This window comes from Anser anser (assembly GCF_964211835.1).
Source record: "Anser anser genome assembly, chromosome: 1".
NCBI classification, from domain to species: domain Eukaryota; kingdom Metazoa; phylum Chordata; class Aves; order Anseriformes; family Anatidae; genus Anser; species Anser anser.
Window position 1 is genome coordinate 27,719,789 of NC_139720.1, and position 14,001 is coordinate 27,733,789.

General features: G+C 37.2%; 1 protein-coding gene across 10 annotated transcripts in view; it reads left to right on the plus strand.

The window, feature by feature from the left end:
• TFEC (transcription factor EC) overlaps positions 1 to 14,001 on the plus strand; it is a 148,983-nt gene that overhangs the window by 109,419 nt on the left and 25,563 nt on the right. Inside the window, exon 1 of one of the 10 annotated variants that reach the window (XM_083809730.1) lies at positions 534 to 5,511. The exons of the other annotated variants lie outside the window; for them this stretch is intronic. Coding sequence (XP_083665856.1) covers positions 5,449 to 5,511 — 63 coding nt within the window. The 5' untranslated portion in view covers positions 534 to 5,448. Of the gene's footprint in view, positions 1 to 533; positions 5,512 to 14,001 lie in introns of those variants that run through there. 10 annotated transcript variants of the gene reach the window in all.

The window sequence follows — 14,001 nt, forward strand, 5'->3', positions numbered from 1 at the left end:
CTTTTCCCTTCCCTTTTCCCTTCCCTTTTCCCTTCCCTTTTCCCTTCCCTTTTCCCTTCCCTTTTCCCTTCCCTTTTCCTTCCCTTTTCCCTTCCCTTTTCCCTTCCCTTTTCCCTTCCCTTTTCCCTTCCTTCCCTTCCCTTCCCTTCCCTTCCCTTCCCTTCCCTTCCCTTCCCTTCCCTTCCCTTCCCTTCCCTTCCCTTTCCCTTCCCTTCCCTTCCCTTCCCTTCCCTTCCCTTCCCTTCCCTTCCCTTCCCTTCCCTTCCCTTCCCTTCCTTCCCTTCCCTTCCCTTCCCCCTTTCCCTTCCCTTCCCCCTTTCCCTTCCCTTCCCCCTTTCCCTTCCCTTCCCCCTTTCCCTTCCCTTCCCCCTTTCCCTTCCCTTCCCCCTTTCCCTTCCCTTCCCCCTTTCCCTTCCCTTCCCCTTCCTTTCCCTTCCCTTCCCCCTTTCCCTTCCCCCTTTCCCTTTTTCTTTTCAGAAGTCTCTTAGCTTGACCCAGACAAATTCATGAAGCCATTTGTTTTTCTCATTTTTCTCAGTAGACAGTGGTTGAGATTAAGGACTTCACAGTGTTACACAGCATGTGTTGCTATGAACTGATGTTTGCTTTAGTTAGATGCACCCATGTACCATTTTAATGGCACATTAAATGAGGACATTGAATTCTATGAGACCACTCATGTGAGTAATTGCTCAGAGACTCATTGTCTGACCCTGAATTAATGAATTACAGTCATGTATTAGTAGAACCAGAGAAGTGAAAATAAGAACATCCCTCCATCTCTTACTAAAATTATAGCTTCCAAAGAGCAGTTTCTCTTGCTTTTATTGTGTTTGGCCCCAAACTCATAATTTCATAAAACTCTGGTTTTGCAGAGCAACTTCAGAATTTCTTGTTCAAAACAGGGAGTGCTCTGGCTGGATTCTCTTTCTCCTAACTTTACCCTACTGCTATAAACTTACCTTTTAAAATTACTTTTAGAAGTTGAGTTACAAGACAAGATCAGGTCCTTCCTGTATGCAAGAGATCTTAATTCTTCCGAAAGTACTTGTAAACCCAGTTATATCATTGTCCAGAAAACATAGCTGAAATCAGATTGTAGCTACTCTTATGATCTATTACTTGATAAAAATTGTTTGTTCAGAATGGAGAGGATAGTTAAAGAGTAATAAAGCTGTATAACAACATTTAGTACAACTTTAAGTGGGAAGCAAAATTGTATTTTCTCTGCTGAAAATATACAGAATTTAATAAAGAATCTCCTATGAAGACAGGCTGAGGGAGTTCGGGTTGTTCAGCCTGGAGAAGAAAAGGTCTGGGGAGACCTTATAGTGGCCTTCCACTATCTAAAGGAGGCTACAGGAAAGCTGGGAAGGGGTAATGGTTTTAAACTAAAAGAGGGTAGATTTAGATTAGATATAAGGAGGAAATTCTTTACTCAAGAGGGTGGAGAGGCACTGGAACAGGTTGCCTAGAGAAGCCGGGGATGCCCCATCCCTGGAGGCGTTCAAGGCCAGGCTGGATGGGGCTTTGAGCAACCTGATCTGGTGGGAGGTGTCACTGCCCATGGCAGGGGCGTTGGATCTAGATGATCTTTAGGGTGCCTTCCAACCCAATCTGTTCCTTGATTCTATGATTCTATGAAGAAAACTTGAAAATGAAAGCGAACACAGCCAAATGATAGTCATTTTCCTTGTTACAATAATTTAGTCTTATGAAATTGTTTACAGCAACATATTTAATTATATTATAAGAAATCCATTCCTGTCCTTAGTATTACATTAGGAATGACAGGTATCTTCCTAACCTCATAGACATCACTGGAAATTTTCCATTTGAAATGAAGCAAAGAATATATGAGCGAGTTTTAGAAAGTAAATAATATTATGTATATCTGCTATGGTGACAGACATTTGAAAAGTAAACATTTTTCATTTTTATCAATCTTTCATTTGCATTCAAAATCCTCACAGTATCTTCAACATTCTGTAGTGAATTTAAAGTTTATTAACTTCCAAATGCTCAGAACATAGGAAATGTATCTACATTTCAGCTGCAGGTCTGTTAATATAAAGTAAATATGACACCATCATTGAAAGTGTAGAGAAAGTTCTAAAAAGCTGTGGTTTACATCCCTTTTAATATCTGAAGAAGGGAAGTGTAAGAAACATACTGTATCAAGGGAGATATGGAGAACATTAGTCACAGTTCAGAGAGCCAGAAAAAAAGCAGAGTTGAAAAATAGGATCTCTGTGCTTTGCTGCGTTCAATTTGACAGTGTGTGACCCAGTGAAACCTTTTCTTGTTACTAAACGTCGTTTTGTTTTGCTAATATGTGTATACAACCCTGGAACTCACCAGAAAACCCAGTAATTTAGCAAGCACAACAGTCATCTCTATGAAAAAGTTTGGCATTTTACCAGCAGTTTCTTTCAGAAATAATTGATGTATCCCAGATAATCACAGTACAGCTACTGAGATAATGTCCTCTATTTGACAAGGAGTCCAATAAAACTTACATCGAAGGCATTGGGAGATTTACTGGTTTGAGATGAGAATAAGATGAGAAGATGCTAGTGTTATGAAAGACACAAGCTTCTCCCACACAGCGCTGGGTGGGACAGGACGTAAAATAATTTAATTTAGTGAGCATATCCAAGGATTCTAAGTTGCTTTTTGTTCTGATACTCAAGAAAACAAGACCTTTCAGAAGTATTCTTGAAAGGAAAGAGGCTCTGTAGCAATTAGGTGGCTGGTGGTGAGAATGAAGGAATAGTGGAGAGTACTGCTTGAGGCAGAACACTACCATAAAACAGGCCTTCAAATAATAATGACCCAGCTAGTGATCTGTTGAATCAAGTGGGCTCACTGTTGCTGGAGTAGTAGGTTTCGAATAGCTAAACAAAATGGAACAGCTCCTTTCAGATTGCTTGGGAGAAAAAGGAAAACCTTTTCATTATATTTTTTTTTTCCATGTCCAGTACTAAATAGAGTCGAGAACAATGCTTCTGTCTTGATTTATTCATAATATTTAAGAAATGTTTTCTTTGCTAATTATGTCCACCTGAATGAGCTTACCAGCAGAAGTGTTTCCTGAAAGCAGCAGTTCCTAACCAATAGGAAGCATAAAAAATATTTCTATATATGAATAAATGCACCACAGGTGTGATTTGAAGAATTATTCTCACTCAGGGAATAGAATAGCCTTGGTAGTCTTAGACAAGGCTGAAACAAATAGCTTTAAAGTTACTTTAAAAACATCTGCAAAATATTATTATTTTTTTAACTTTATTTTATTAGGACCATTTAAAGATTTGAAACAGCAGTAATTGCTCCAACAAGTCCTGCTCTAACTATGTACTGAAACCGTTATGGGTTCATTGGTGGTTTGAGGTTCACATCACTTCAGAGATTTAGAGCTGTCACAAGCAATGAATCTGTTGCTGGGAACTTTGTCTATCTGTGAGTTTAACCAAATTTCTTCATTTCTCCTTGGAATCTGACTTGATGTATGTGGTATTTATACAGTGGGAAAAGAATTAAACAAAAAAAATGCTATTTTTGTTTGTATGATTTTAATGAAATAATATTGTACCTCAGTTGAAACTTGGTTTAATTATTGGATACTTAGACTATATTACATAATATTATATTGGATAAAAGCTTATTATTATTTGTTATGATTAGAACAGTTAAAGGACAGCAGATGCCACAGATCCCATGGCTAGTCATCTTGTTGGGTAATGTGGGAAGAAATAAAGAACTGCACAGATTTGAGGCCTCTGGCTTATCTGGTACTTCTGGTTTTGATTAAGGGTAGAAACAAAGAATGAACTGCTCATCATGGTTTGTTCATTTGCTGAGCCATCTCCACCCAAATCTGAACCAAAGACAGATACTCTGTTTCTCTGTACCCTAAAGTTCTCTGTTTTGCACAGCAGTAACAGGGGCAGTTACAGTTTGTCTGTAACCAGATTCTTCCCAGCTTCTACATCTACTTTGCCCCCTTTCCAAGAACTCAGGTGGCAGTCTATAAGATAAAGGGGCCCTCTCGTTAAATCATTAAAAAGCTTTTGTGTCATTCAGAGGAAAGCAGAGATAAAGTTAAGCTCAGCCTTACGTGATCAGCCATCTGTCAGGGATTCACCTTCCATTCCCAGGCCTGTGCTTGTAAACATGTGGCCCCATCGCTGTTTCCCTAACTCACTTTCTGCTTTTGTATTTGTTCACCCATAACTGAGGATTCACTGACTGAGAAGGGAAGCAAAAGCACTTGGGCATCCTGAAAGATATTTTTTTTTCCCTAGCTGTTAGATGGCAGGGTTGAGGCAGCATACTCAGGGAGTGACAACACAGTGGGGAGCACGGTGCTATGCTTGTGAAAGGACATCTCTTGAAAGGTCCTGCAAGATTTTGTGTCTCCATTTGCACTACTTCATTTTGTACATTCACAGTGCACTCTTTCACTAAGACTGGGAGCTGTGGTCTGCTTCCTCTCTGCTTTGGAGTCAAGTCAGTTGAGATTACTCCACTTCTGTTACTCTTGCAGGAAAACAGCTTACGGAGAAAATTCTCAATTGCCCTGTGGCTCACTTGCTTTTTGTCAACTCCTTTGACATTTGAAAAAAATCTTGGATTGTACAGGCATGGGCTAGAAGTTAGATCAAGACAGAATAATTTGGATGTTTGCTTTCTCCAATTTTTATGATTTGGTTAACTACAGCCAGTATAAGGTTCTCATTAAATCTGTTAACTCTGCAGTTGATTTTATGGAGACACTATTTTTTGATAAAAGTACAACGGAGTCTGTCTGCAGGATCTCACTTCCATTACAAGGTCTTTGAGGTCACAGTTTCTTATCATGGCATTAATAATTTGTATCTGTATTAATTATTTGTCAAATACTGATGGCTACCATTTGTATGGATTACCACAACTGTCTGTCTCATTCTCAGAAATCATACAGAAAATAGAAATTCAAGCAGGTATCCTCCAAATTATTCAGTAATTGCTGGTATTATTCAATCATGAAATAAAATCCATTTTACTTTGGAGGTGTATATAGCATTGCTGATCTAGGCAGCCCTATGCTGCACAATCATGAGTATTTCAGGAGTTGGACTCGATGATCCTTGTTGGTCCCTTCCAATGTGGGATATTCTATGATTCTATTTTTTAATTTAGGGGATGCCATTTGACAATCGTTATAAGTTTATAAAATCTGCTAAAGTTCAAAACTGTTTTAGAGAAAGGGCCAGAGTAAACATTAACAACCTCATTTGCTTAGGTTGGGTAACTTGAAAAGCTGCATAACATCAATGAAAATGCTTTGTCAATCACATTCTACACTAGATTAGTCTTAAAGTCCAAGGAAGAATCAAAGTTCACCTTCATATATAAGCTTCTGTCTAGCACTCCTGGTATCGTTTACAAGTTCAAAGAAGAAAAATGAAGGAGAAAGACCAGTCTGTAGCTATTGTGGAAATAATAGACTCCTCGAAAATAAAACTGGTGAGCAAATAATTTCTTTGCCTTTCTTCAGTTGTATAAAGGTACCAGATAGGGAATTGTGTCTTTCAGCTGCAGAGCTGAGCAATGAAATGCACAAACTGACAACTCAGAACTGTTTTCTGGAGCTGAAAAAGACAGGTTTTTTTTCCTCTTTTTTTTTTTTTCTCTTTCATAAATGTAAGTAGGCATAAAGAGAAGTATTATTCTTAAATATTCAATTTATTGTATATAAGTACTTCTTACAATGGTAAACTGAATTATGGTCTTCGTCTTGGAATGCTAAACGTGTTGAATAGGGTTAAGAGAAAGGGATGGATAAAATAGGTTTATATTTCTCCTAATATGCTCATAACATTTATTTTTATTAAGAATATGCCTTGATATCATAACCTGATCTTTTAGATAAACTGCATATATCTGAAAGTCTTTGCAAGCTCTGCATATTAGAAACAACCCACAAACAAATTTTAATGCATTGTACTAACTTCTACATCAATATCAATTTATTAGTTCCTTCATTGATGGAGCTATTTGGGCCCAAGGAAACATGCTAGTGATATTTTATCACAGAAATACGAAAACAGAAACAGGGTCTGTTACTCTTAAAACAAAACAGACAAACAAAAAAACCACCCACAATTCTTTATCTACATTTGATGAACCTCAACTCAGTATTAACTGGTAGTCCAACAAATAGAGTTGAATTTATCACACCTAATAGACTACTCACATTTAGCTTCCTCATCTGCAGCAGAACTCTTCAATTTTTATTTATTTATTTATTTATTTTAGTCTGTATATATTATAAAGAGGCAACTGTAGCCTGTGATTTGTCTCACCGATTTTAGGTTTAACATTTAGTATGAAATGAGCTGCACTGAAGCATCTGTTTCCCTCCTTAAATATGAGGGGAATCTAAAGAACTGACTCAAATACTCATGTTCACACTGTATATTGAGTTGTATTGAGTTGTATTCCCAGCCCTTGGGAACAGGAAAAGAAAAGATACATATTAAAACTATAAAAACAGAGATTCTTCACTGCAGGTAAACCCAATTCCCTCAAGAAATCATAGTGTCTAACAATTCAAGAATTAGCAGTTTGGAGATCCTGAACTGGTGGACAATGGAAAGAATTCTGAATGTGTGTTGTCATATTGTAGTTTGCTTTTGCTGACGGGTAATATGTTTTTCCTGCTCTTTGAGGCCATCAGGCAAATTCCATCTTCTCCCAAAGCCCTGACATTGAGCCACTGCTGCATGTCTCAGGAGTTCTTGTCTGTATATAGTAACACAGAAACTGAAGTCTTTATCACATGCCACATAGTCTCTACTTCTCTAAGGCTATGTTAAGCTCCTTTGAGCCTGTAGTGCGTAGAGTATGGCTGCTTCTCACACTATACTTGATGAATTTCTTTGAATGGCATTTACATAGATTATATAAAAGTCTTGTGGGCTCAGAGACAACAATAGTGGCTGCTTTGTTCTCCAGGCACAGGCAAGCTTCTTACTGCAAGCTAAAACTAATTTGTAGAAAACACAGATTTCTTGAAGGGTCTTTTTGAGAAATAAACTGAAAGATATGGTTGCTTTTCTTAGCACCTCCTTCTCTATCTGCCAAGGTCTTCTATATACTACTATAAATAGTAGTTTATAGTAGTAATATAAAGTAGTAGTAAAAAGTAGTTTAGTGTGCATTTATATTTACACTATAATTAATTACTTGTGAATGTATTTGAAATCAGTCACTACAGGAAGGAATGCCAAATAAAACAAAACTGCATGTTATATGATCACACATTGAAAACAATAGATCATAGAAGTCATTAAATACCTTACTATGCAGTATTCAGATACTTAGATGATATGTGAAATATATATATATATCTTACATATATATAAAAGATATATAAAGAAATATATAGGTGCAAGGTGCTGCACTTGGATCATACAGACTGGGAGAATAACTCACTGAGAGCAGCCCTGCAGAGAAGGACTTGGGGGTTCTGGTGGACAAAAAGCTCAACATGAGCCGGCAGTGTGTGCTTGCAGCCCAGAAGGCCAACTGCATCCTGGGCTGCATCAAAAGAAGAGTGGCCAGCAGGTCGAGGGAGGTGGTTGTCCCCTTCTGCTCTGCCCTTATGAGGCCTCACTTGGAGTGCTGCATCCAGGTCTGGAGTCACCAGCACAAGAAAGATATGGGGCTGTTAGAGCAAGTCCAGTGGAGGGCTACAAAGATGATCAAAGGGCTGGAGCACCTCTAATACTGGGAAAGGCTGAGAGAGCTGGGGATGTTCTGTCTGGAGGTTCAGAAGGCTCCTGGATGACCTCATTGTGGCCTTTTTTAGTGGCAATTAAAGGGGTCTTATAAAAAAGATGAAGAAGGACGTTTTACTTGGGTAGGTAATGACAGGGTAAGGGGGAATGGCCTTAAACTAAAAGAGGATAAATTTAGACTAGACATTAGAAGGAAACTCTTCACTGTAAGGGTAGTGAGGCACTGGAATAGGTTTCCAAGAGAAGCTTTGGATGCCCCATGCCTGGAGGTGTTCAAGGCCAGGTTGTATGGGGCCTTGGCTAACCTGATCTAGTGGGTGGCATCCCTGCCTATGGCAGGAGGGTTAGAGTTAGATGATCTTTAAGGTCCATTCCAATCTGAGCATTCTACAGTTCTGTGATATGATTCTGTGAAATGTAAGATATATATAAAGTATGTAATATAAATACTGGTAATAGAAATCTTTGCTTCGATACTCAAGAGAAAGTGGCCAGTATTCACATCCCATAAAAAATTTAGTTTTCACTTGTCCCTCAGCCTCATTTTTTTTCTGATGTTTTTGTGCCATTCTTTTTTTCCAGAGGAAGACTTTGAATGATTTGGTATGTGCATTTATAGTTGGTGGCCAGAGAAATGGAAGAAGTTGCAAGGAACCAGGAAGTAGGGCATTAGCTGGTGTTACTAGTGCAATAATCTTAGTAAAAAACTAACAGTGTTATCGCTGTCATTTTGGGGTTTCAGACCCTGGAGATTAGTGGGACAGTACTCCTGTAGTGTCCACCACTTCACTTTTCGTCCTTGTCTGTTAATTTAGGTTTGTAACCAGAAAAGACAAGAACAGATAAAAACGTATCATTAAGAGATGATAACTGAAAGAACAGAACTCTACAGTAAAAGGCTGATTCTCCAGTAAATTCTTTTGCTTGGTCATATTTGACCAGACATTTTTCTAGACAATGTACTTCTATGTATATGATCAGGGCAGGAAAGTACTGTAACTGGGAAAATGAACAGAGTTCATTTTTCTCTGATGAATAATGAAGCAGCTTGATGATCATTATTTGAAGATAAAAAATGGACCAGTTTTCATACATAATATATAATATGTAATATATCTGAACATTAAGTCTCTGATTGAGGAGTGTGCAATTACGAACCACGTTAAAGATAAATATAGAAGGAGATACAATTTGTTCTAACAAAAACAAGCCTGAAAATGGATGAATTTGCTTTTCCGCTGTTCTCTTTAGATAATAAAAATAGGAACAGAAAAATTTGGATGGTAGTTGTTCCTGAAGACCATCTATTTTCAAATATGTCATAAACATTTTGTATTTCAATTGAAAAAGGACCTAAAACATTTAGCTGTAGAGGAATCTTCTTGTTCTAGACTAAATATGTTACAAATTTTTTGATAGTTTACAATGTAAACACATCTTTTCAGGAAAAAAAAAAGATATCACAGTTGTTGTTCGCCTTTCTTCAAGCAACCTAGAAACTGAAAAACAAGGGGTTGAACTCCAGTATTCTGAGTACAGGGCTTTTATTGAACCAGAAGATCATTCCTCTTGTCTGTAATGCTTTTGAATTAGAAGAAAAGTCACAATTCACTAAAATAAACATTGAAAATGGAAGAATTGCCCCAGTTTTCCCGTCATTGAAAATTAGAAACACTTGTTATACCAGATACTACTGTTCAGAAAATAGAGTTGTAATGACTGGGTTATTGTACATTTATTGATCAATTCACTCTTTGGCCAAATTCAGTGCACATTGTGAAGTTCATCTGTGGACTTCAAAAAATTAACAATATTTGAGTTTGTGTATTATGACTAAACAGGTCAAGACTGACAAGGAATATGTCTTTTTATGTTTTGTATCCCAGTAACATAAGTTGTGCACAAACTGAATTTTACTTGGTATGTAAAATGAAATGTGGACACTGTTCCAAATTTAGATTTCTACATTTGGGATGCATATGAAATTAGTATAAAATCTGTGTAAAATCTCTGCTTTGATTTTTTAATTAAAATGAATAAGCAAGGACCACACTGAGAAAGATGAATGGGTGCTAACATACGTTTTACATCTAAGAAGAAATAGCCTCATTTTACAAAACTGTTCTTTGAAGTGATGCTATCAATTAGGTTCCAATGATAACATGATTTAAGCAGGATATATTTAGGGGTGGGCAAGTATAAAGTATTGTAGTAATATTTCACATGTGAACACTTTAATCTAGATGCAGTCTGAGCAAGTATTATTTTTTATCAAGCACAAAAAGACCTTTTTTTTCAGATACAATACCCAAGCTTTAAAGTTAGGCGGATATGTAACTTCTTGTGACAAGTAAGGTAGCATGTACTTTGCTTCCCTGTTCCTAGAGATTGCCAAGTCTGTACATGCAGTACAGGCAATGTGGCCAGGTCTAGTAGGGTCAATGATTTTCTGAACTGTCTGTATTGTGTACATCAGCTTCTCTGGACGTATACACTATTTCTGTTACTGCAGGATATACAGGCATGCAGCATGTAGGCACACTCATCATGTTGCATGTCTGCAGTTATTAACCCTAGAAAAAAGGGTAACTTAAGGATGTTTCTGCTAACAAGACAATTCCTGCAGTTTGCTTTCCACTTGCCCTGTTTTCCATAGGCTCTTCTGACACGGGCAGAATGAAAATCTCAGGTAGAGGCAGTCAGGTTCATGACCTCTTTCTTTTCTGGGGGCATCTTTAAGCCCTCTGATCATATACCTGTCTTTATGACCTTTACATGACCATGGAGAACTGAGAAGACTATGGGAGAAGTGGTACCTAGAAATGAGCTTCCACAAACTAGACAGTCCATCCTGCTTACTGCTCCCAGATCCCTCAAGAGAAATCAGGCTAGCTGATGAATTGCTGTCAGGACAGTCCAGATAACATTGGTGAAAAGCCCTTGCTATCCCAAGAATTAGCCATTTTAGGTAACTAGAACATGAAAGGTATCTGCTCTTTAAAAATGTACATACCTGCATGTACATACCTGCATCATTTCCATGACTAGTGACATCCTTTTGGATGTATCTGTTTGCTACTGGAATTATCCTTTCTAGCTAGCCTTGCATATTCAGGAGTTAGTGTTTTTGTATCCTGCTTTCTATGAATGACTATTAGTAAAATGCAACATAGATTGTAAAGAAAGGAAACTGAGCAGGATTGTTTTCAGGTTTAGGTTTAGGCTAGAATGACAAAGATTTTGTTAAAATATATTAATGAAGTGCTCCAAGAATCAGTCTTGAGCTTCTGTTTATTTAATAATTTTGTTAATGACTCTGGTAGAAAAATACATGGTTTTGCTGATGAAATTCACTGAAGTAGCAAAAATAGAAAGCATTGCTAATACAAAGGAGGGTCAGGTTATCGTAGAGGAATAGCTAAATGACTGAGATGACAAAATAGTATAAATGGAAGCAATGTAACAGGACTGAGTGCAAGGTCATTCATTTAAATACTAATAACGGGAATGTCTGCAGTAAGCTGAGAGTTCATTAGCTGGATATGACAGAGAAAGATCTGATTATGTTAGTTGCTTACAGGATGACTATAAGCCATCAAAATGATGAGACTGGAAAAAAAGGGGGGGGGGGGGGGGAAGATAAGTATGATATTAGAATACATCAAGAGGGAGAAGAGAGAGATTTCCAGAGACACAGAGGAATATCCACTGTGGAATTCACTGGGTAGAAAACTTTTAGAATACTGTAGATAAATATAAGTGTACACCTTTCAGAAAGACTTATTCGAAGTAGGAAAGGTAGAGAGGACTGTTAGGACAAATCATAGTATGGGAAATCTAGCTAAAGAAGCATGGCTTGATCAGTTTAACAAAACAAAGGTTTATAGGATCTATGGCCACTCACCTAGGGAAGTTAAACAATTAATTACCTAAGTTAAAGGAACACGAAAATGAAATAATATTTGTCTGGAAATGGAGATAAAGCTTTTTAACAGCAATCTGTAATCACTCAACTTCTGGAACACACTCCAAATCAAAATAATGGAGACAGGAAACCTAACTGATTTTAAGACAGAGTATGGTTGGTTTATGAAAAGTTGGTTTATGTGATGTTGTGATAATTCAACCCAATTCTAGCCCAGGGTCTCTGTGTCTAGACTGAACATTACCACATTCAGCAGAGTTTTTAAATTAAGAAAAATCTATTTGCCTTTGGAACATGGTTCATTTGTTATTTTCTATCTGTGCAATATTGACTGTGATAGATTCTTACAGACTTGAATGTTACTGTAATACAAACACATCATGCAAAAATTAGCCAAAATGAACAAATACTTAAATAGTATATGATGATGTAAGTGAACACTGTTGTGACATGGTGCTGTGTTGGGACTACAGGTGAACGGGCACAGGTAACCCTTATAGATATGTTTTATCATATTCTATTTAATTCTTCCTTGAAATTAAATGATACTTAGCAATACAGGCCATGCTATGGGATTTGGAATACCATAGTATTCCTCTGTATTCCCCTTCATGAAGAAACAATTTTCCTGGATTAGTAATGTTTCCCTCCCTCCCTCCCTCCAAACAAACAAATAAATAAAGCATATTAAAGATTGCAAATTGTGATCTCTGCTGTTCATTGGCAGCCAACCATGCAGGTAGCGAACCCTCAATATTAATATTTAACATACAGTCCTGCCTGCATGGCAGTTTAGATCCAAGAATAACAAGCTCCTTTAGATGAGGCCTTTATAGTACTTGTCTTAGACATTGCCAGTAACCACAAGGTCTCAGGTTCTTGTGAGGTTCTGCTGAGCTCAAGCCAGGCAGTCGCTCAGGTACTTCAGCTGAAGTTTGCCTTTATAATTGGTTTAAGCTTCAAAGCTGAGCATCTTACAGGATTGAGCCCCATGAATGGAAATTCTTATGTTCCAGTCTTTGTACACAGGTGTTGAAGATCCCATGACACTTTATACAAAAGGAAGAACGTTAACCCCAATGTCCTTGCCAAATGCTAACTTCGGTAATTACAGTCTGCTTTCTTTAATTCTCCTTGCAGTTTTAATTAGATATAGTATTATTCTCTTCCTGTACCACATTGTCACTGGTTATTCCCACTAAATCATTTGCTGTGTTAAAGGTTGTTACTCTTTTGTCCAAAGCTGGCTGCATTTTAGAAGCAGGAAAAATGAGTAATTATATACTGCTATTTTTAATATGTCTGTGTTCACCCCTTGCATCTAAATTCTGAGACATACACACACAAATATATGTATCATCAGTGCAAAGGTTGAAAATGATGTGACTTACCAGGACTTCTCAGAACATCACAGCTGTGAACTAGTGTGGCTCTTGGCACCTGCAGGATAAATAGATTATTTCCTGGGACACACATTTTCATACCCGAATATCTGTGTTTCCACATCTCTAAACTGAAACAAGAACATACTTTTGATGCAGTGTAATCAGGTGCAGCTTTAAAGTGCTTTGGGATTCATCAGATTTGACAGTGCTCTATAATTGTAAGATCACCATTATATACATATTATATAATTATGCCATTGCAATGATTTATAATTTAGTACTTTTTGTACTTTTTTTTGGATAAAATTATGCCAATGTATATATTTGTCTTGTAAGTTAGATTTGGAAGCTATTTGAAGCCTCAGTGCTGACAAAAAATTATCTACTTATATGACGTTGTAAGAAATAATTTACATTATGGTGTATGGAGCTCCAGTGCATAACCAAACAATTTATTTTTTTTTTAATGTTGTATCAAAATTGACTAATTTCTATTTTAAGTTTTTTCTTGATATTCTGTAACAGTAGCAAGGATTTTCCAGGGTGACTATCAGTTTAGGGCAAATTCAGTCAGAGAGTTGCAACAAAAATCAAAAATGATATGTTTTTGACTTTGTATTTTTAAAATTCTCCCATAATCATCAATGTGAATATTTGTCAGGAAAGATCCAGTCTGTTTTGCTCTGTTGTTCTTATGTGATTTTGGAAATAAGAGTTTATTGGGAAATTTGAATCTCCTCCGGACCCAGTCTTACACATCTATGTTTTTCTTAGTTGACGGCCCCAGAGGGGCATAAGATTTCTATTGGAGCAATGTGATCATAACTACATAGTCTAATTTACTGGGTGCTTTATACTCACTTTATCCTACTGTAAATGTGAATATGTTGTGCTGGCTAACTGA